Source organism: Sebastes umbrosus, chromosome 24 (assembly GCF_015220745.1).
Source record: "Sebastes umbrosus isolate fSebUmb1 chromosome 24, fSebUmb1.pri, whole genome shotgun sequence".
Taxonomy (NCBI): domain Eukaryota; kingdom Metazoa; phylum Chordata; class Actinopteri; order Perciformes; family Sebastidae; genus Sebastes; species Sebastes umbrosus.
In genome coordinates, this window is record NC_051292.1 from 13,706,225 (window position 1) to 13,712,700 (window position 6,476).

The 6,476-nt window shown below is 40.1% G+C and overlaps 1 protein-coding gene across 1 annotated transcript in view; it reads right to left on the minus strand.

The window, feature by feature from the left end:
• LOC119483767 (protein NLRC3-like) overlaps window positions 1–4,341 on the minus strand; it is a 40,631-nt gene extending 36,290 nt beyond the window's left edge. Inside the window, 2 exon segments of the mRNA XM_037762217.1 lie at window positions 2,065–2,067; window positions 3,943–4,341. Coding sequence (XP_037618145.1) covers window positions 2,065–2,067; window positions 3,943–4,073 — 134 coding nt within the window. The 5' untranslated portion in view covers window positions 4,074–4,341.
• Between the last annotated feature and the right edge of the window lie 2,135 nt (window positions 4,342–6,476).

The window sequence follows — 6,476 nt, forward strand, 5'->3', positions numbered from 1 at the left end:
CTCACGTGTGGCTACGCTGTTCAGACAAGACTCCAATAGAAACTACACGGAAGCACCAAAACCACAAAGTTCTATATAGTGAAGCCCGTCTGTTAAACAGTGTTGGCTGCGGTCAGAGACCGTAGCTTTGGTCTCCAGGACCGGAGTCTCTGCTCCTTTGCTCCTCTGCCTGCTTTGCCTGCCCTCACTCACACACCGCGCTTGTTCTCACTCTTTCGCTCCACTCTCACATGCATGCGCGCACACTACACACTGCAGAAGAGTTAGTTTAGCTCTGACAATATTTAGTGAATGTACAGTGGACGTTTGTGCAGAAATAACTGCTGCAGCTCCTCCAGACCAACAGAGGTTTTCCGTGTCTTGTGAAGTGACGGGGCTCCACAGAGAGAAAGGTTATCGTCTCCGACCAAAACTCTGAGATCCCCTGTTCCCTCCGGCCGCGGGCGGGAGGCTGAGGCAGGAAAAGCCAACACTAGAATCAGCATTGATTCATGGGAGACCTTCGTCTGGTCAGCAGTGTCGGCGTTAGGGGCGGGCCATGGGGGTGCAGGCACGTACATGTCTTCAGGCCAAGACTCTTTTAAAACATGTCAAATTTGGGGAAGATTGGACAATGTATAGTCAATTTACAACAACTTCCTGTTTCCTGTAGGGGGCGCTATGACGTTCACTCATAATACCACATATATGTCTTCAGGCCTGGACTATTATCCAGCTTGTGAAGTTTGGAGCAGATTGGACTATGTATAGTCAATTTACAACAACTTCCTGTTTCCTGTAGGGGGCGCTATGACGTTCACTCATAATACCACATATATGTCTTCAGGCCTGGACTATTATCCAGCTTGTGAAGTTTGGAGCAGATTGGACTATGTATAGTTAATTTACAACAACTTCCTGTTTTTTGGCGAAAGGCGGTTATTCGCCGCCACGCCACGGCAACATAGTTCGATAACTTTTTAATCTTTGGATAACTTTTCATCACAAAGGTCTTAAGATACTACTGACCAAATTTGAAGTTGATCGGGTTAAGTCTCTAGGAGGAGTTCGTAAAAGTATGCATAAAATACATAAATTACATGAAAAACACAAAATTCAATATGGCCGACTTCCGGGTGGGCGGAGCTAATGAAACCCATTGAGGAATATGTTTGAAATAATGAGTGGGATATGCATACCAAATTTCATGAATATAGGAACAACTTTGACCAAACTACGGCCTAAAGTCAAGTTACAACAGCCTCCTGTGTCTTGGCGAAACATCAAAATTCAACGCGCCGCCACAAGAACGCCGTTTCACGAAAACACAAAAGCTTCGCAATTTAGTATCATGAAGGTGTTGAGATTCTGCTCCCCAACTTTGAGATGGATCGCTTGTATCCTCTAGGAGGAGTATCGCAAAGTTCCATACCTAAAAAGTGACAAAATGGCGTCTTCGCACATCACGTATGATATCACAGTTCGAGTGATCAAAAATTCCTTCGCAATTTAGCATCACAGTAGTTTGAGGGTTATACCACTCAAATTTGACGCAGATCTGATAAACTCTCTAGGAGGAGTTCGTAAAAGTATGCATAAAATACATGAAAAACGCACATATTCCAATATGGCCGACTTCCGGGTGGGCGGAGCTAATGAAACCCGATGACGAATATGTTAGCAATAATGAGCAGGATGTACCTACCAAATTTAAAAACTAAACCACCTATCTAAACTTTGACCAAACTACGGCCTTCCACGCATTAGGGGGCGCTATAGAGCCCACTAAACACGCTGAACCCAAAAGCTGTACGTTCACGTAAAGTTCACAGGTGTTCATCTTTTTGACAACTTTCATGAGTTTTCGAGTATCCCAAGGGCGTCAAAGGCATGTTCAAAGGATAAAATACATAAGGGGGCGCTAGAGAGCCAACATGCCACGCCCAAGCAAAATTTCACAACTAAAATAAAGTAAATACTAGTTTGGATGTGTGTGTAAAGTTTCACAATTTTTTGTGCATCCTAAAGTCCTCAAACATGTGTTCGTAAATTTAAAAAAAACGCAGGAAGTCCAACATGGCTGACTTCCTGTTGGCCGAAAAAATCTCAAAAATATTTAATCCAGGTATGAGGGCGTGAGTTATGACATACATGAATTTCGTGAAGATCGAAGAAACTTTCTCTGAAAAACTGCCTAAATTAGGGGGCGCTATCTCGCCCCCTGGTGACACCCTAGCCCAATCAATCCAGAACATTGAATTTCCCACCAGTTCTGACGCATATTCCACTTTTGGTGAGTTTTTGGGGATGGCTAAGGTCCCAAAAAGGCAATCTCCGCGCGGAAAAATAATAATCCTTAGAAAAACAATAGGTTTCCTTGCACTTTCGTGCCAGGACACCGTTGGGGTCCTGGCACTTTCGTGCTCGGGCCCTAATGACGAGTCACTCTTCATAGACAGACAGCTGGGTACTGGAGACTCTGCTCTCTGTCTGGACTGAACTCTGCAAACACCAAGATGATTTGATTCACATCACATGAATCCTTGATAAATTCTCTGATGACAAAGACATTTCAGTTTCTAAATACACAAACTACTGCTACTGTCAATAATGTGGTTTAAAGTTTGTATTAGTCCTCTTAGATTACAGCTGTTCTGGGTGACTGACAGCTGTCACAGATACGAAGAGGAAGAATGCACTAATTCATTCTCTTTGTGTCACCAACAGTGTGTTAAACTTCACTTAGTAAATACATTTTAGTAGAAATTTAATATACAAACACACAATCAACTAAATCATGGCATTGGCATGGCATCACTTTGTTTTATATCATCCTGTATCTTCCCAGTGGTGTTCCTTATGTATTCAAATCTGAACTCTACGTACGTAAGTTTTAGCGTCAAAATGCTGTTTTCCCTTCAAGACCTTCTCCCATGTGACCTGATGTAGGTTTCTACATGATGACACTGCTACATGTACAGTATATAAACATCCTTATAGTCAGTGTATTAATACAGTATATGTACATCCTTATAGTCAGTGTATTAATACAGTAACTTAGATGGTGGTCAGCGTGCTCCCAGTCAGGAGAAGCAGACAGGAGTACCAGCAGGAAGCTAAGTGATGTACTGCTGTGGACGCCACGTTAGTTCAGATCAGAAAGTCATACAATAACACAAACTAACTAACCGATGGATGCAGCAGTAGACCAGCTACTCCTGTGTTCTGAGAGGGAAAATGACTGGTTTTGTGAATGGAGTCTGGTGGCTTTGAAGAGAGCGATATAACGGCTTCAGTTCCCGTCAGAAAGGGCTGTCTGATGGCGAGGTAAAGCAGAGAAAATATTCTAAATATAGTATACACCTAAACGAATATTTGTTTGTTTCTTTTAGATGGCTAAAATACGTTTTTCGGCTGCTCCTGTCCACAGCTGCTTTACCTCTCCATCAGACAGCCCTTTCTGACGGGAACTGAAGCTGTTATATCGCTCTCTTCAAAGCCACCAGACTCCATTCACAAAAGCAGTAATTCTACTTCCCAGAACACGGGAGTATACGTACAACCCCACTTCAAAGAAGCTGTCATAACAGCTGATTTTAGGAGAAGTCAAACCAACACAGTATTTTGAGGACTAATGTGAGAAAATGAATTACACATTTGAAACACATTCTTTCAGATTTTGAATAGTTGTAAATCTTTACAGCGACTTCAACGTTCAGGCAGAAATATGAATATTTTCTTGAAGTGTAAATTGTGAAATGGAGGTTCTCAGGTGTTTTTTTACAGAAATACAATCAGTAGTTTGTGGCTCTAAAACCCAGACTAAGATCCATCTTAGTTTGAAACAGTATCTGCACTAATAGTTCTGCATCAGGAATATAAATCTGTTAGCAGAACATTTAGTCTTCATCCTCAATGCATCATCATCCATCAGGTCAGTGCACAGTAGAAACAGTCTCTTACTTTGTGTCTGAGGGTCCAGGTTCATTACTGAAGACTGGAGGATCCCCTATGGACCAGTCACTCTTCATAGACAGACAGCCAGAGACTAGAGACTCTGCTCTGTCCTCCTCTTCCTCCACACTATGACTCATCTTCTGATCTGAAGTCAGTCTGAGAGGTTAAACATTAACGCTGACTGTGAACAGGAAACAAGTTTGTACAAGAGTCACAGACAAGACTGAGAGAACAGAAGGTAACACACAACCTCTCTCTCTCACACACACACACAGAGAGAAACTGACTCAGACACTTTGACAGTAAAATAATAAAATGTTGGATTAACACTCACCCTGCTTCAGTTTTCAGTCGTCACATCTCTGTGTCGTTTTCTCAAAATGAAGTCTGGATAACAAACTAAATGCTTTCACTTTCATGCTTCCTCCCTGTTCTCATCAAGGACTATAGAAAGGAGGCTGGGTCACTGGTCATGTATCGGGTATAACGCATGCGCAGTGTAACTGAAGCTGCGGTCTTGCAGAGCAGATTCTACTGCGCATGCCTTAAACCTTTGAAGTTATGACGCGTGATCTAGCCTCTTTCCACAGACCTTGTTCTCATGAGCCTGGATGACATGGTCAGTGTGGCACCTCCTCTCTCCATTTACAGGAAATCAGCTCAGTTCATCTGTGACTGTGGGTGTGTAGGGAGCGGGAGGGTTCAAATAAAGTCATAGTATAGCATGTCGAAAAAAATAAAGTCATATTATAGTATGTCGGAAAAAAGTAATTGTATAGTATGTTAAAAAAAAGTCATAGTATGTGGAAAAAATTGAAAAAAAGTCACAGTGTAGTAAATTGGGTTAGGTCACCTGGTAGAACAGGTGCCCCATGTACCAAGGTTGAGTCCTCACTGCAGCATATTATAGTATGTCAAAAAAATAAAAAGTCATATTATAATATGTCAAAAAAATAAAAATAGTCATAGTATAGTTGTGCACTCCCGTTGTTCGGACCTGTTAGAAGCCCGCAAACCTCCAGCATCGGCTGCTTTCCATTAATTTATCTCCTGGAGGAGATGGTAAAGAAGAGAGCGAGCGAGAGGGAAACAACTGTAAAACATGAGCTTTACCATTTGTTTATTGATCGCATACATTGAAATTTAATTATATTAACATTATAATCATACATATACAAGATTAACATCCACAACATATCAAAAGTAATGGATGAAAAAAAACATTGTTAAGAAAATAAGATCACTGTCAATAAGTCAGACTGGAAACCAAATCATTTCTCCAACAGAGAAATACTGTTCACAACAGTTACAGTACAAAGATCCATAGATTGGGCAGGGCTGTAATTGATCAGCAGAGCTGAGGAGAAACAGTGTTATGAAATTAAATAAACAGGAATTGTACTTGGTTGATATTACTGTAAATATAAAAAGATACAGTCAGATTATAAAGTGGAGAGAGAATTTGGTTGTGCAACATTTGTATACATCTGAACAGCTGATCCTAGAAAATGTTTGTGAACTAGAAATTATTATGTGGTTGACTGGATATTGATAAATTATGAACATATGTGGCCATAGAATAAAAATACAAACAAAAAAACAAATGAGTTTTCTCAGGAGATCAGAACGGGCACACTGGCACTTTGATGGCCAATCACATGATCATTTGGGAGAAACAAATAAGGCACAAGCATGCGCACACACATACATATTGCTGTTGTCAAATGAAAAACTTGTTGTTGTGACACCAAGGTGTCAATTTTTCATAAGCTAAGAAAAACTGCTTTGGTTTCATCTTCTTTTTACGACGGAGTATTAGAGCCACATTGAGGGGAAAAAAAATCAGAGAATAAAGTCATAACTTTACGAGAAAAAGAGTAATTTAAAGTCAGTTTCCCCAGCAGGTCCGTGTGATTCTTTCTTCAGAATAAACGCAGTTTCTTTCACAATCTTCTCCAGGTCCTGATACTGATGATAATGTGGTGCTGATGTGCCAAAAGATGAAGTATTTGGTTATTTGTGAAACCTAAACTAAAGTAGAACTTCACAAGATGCTCCACGTTCCTCATTTATAATATTCTGACTTTATTCCCATGATACTAACACTTTTTTCCCGTAAACTTCTGACTTTGTTCTCATAATATTACAACTTTTTTTTCTCGTAAACCTATGACTTTTAATACGTAATATTACGACTTTATTCTCGAAATCTCAGATTTATTTTTTTCCTCAATGTGGCCCTAATACGCCGTCGTATATTTTGTTGCTTTTTGTCAACCTTAATTATTTTTTTCATCATGTCGAATAATAAAAAATTGGAGTTAACATGTTTTCACCTGACAACAATAATACACACACATTAATATATATATATATATAAACTGACACAAGCCCTAGTTATACAGCTATACTATATATTTAAACACCAACAGACATATTCTGTCTATTCAAATGTGCTGGGTCCAGCTGAGTTAGCACAAAAAACACACAAGTACACACACCCACATATACACTAACAGTCCTGTCAATGCCATACCATG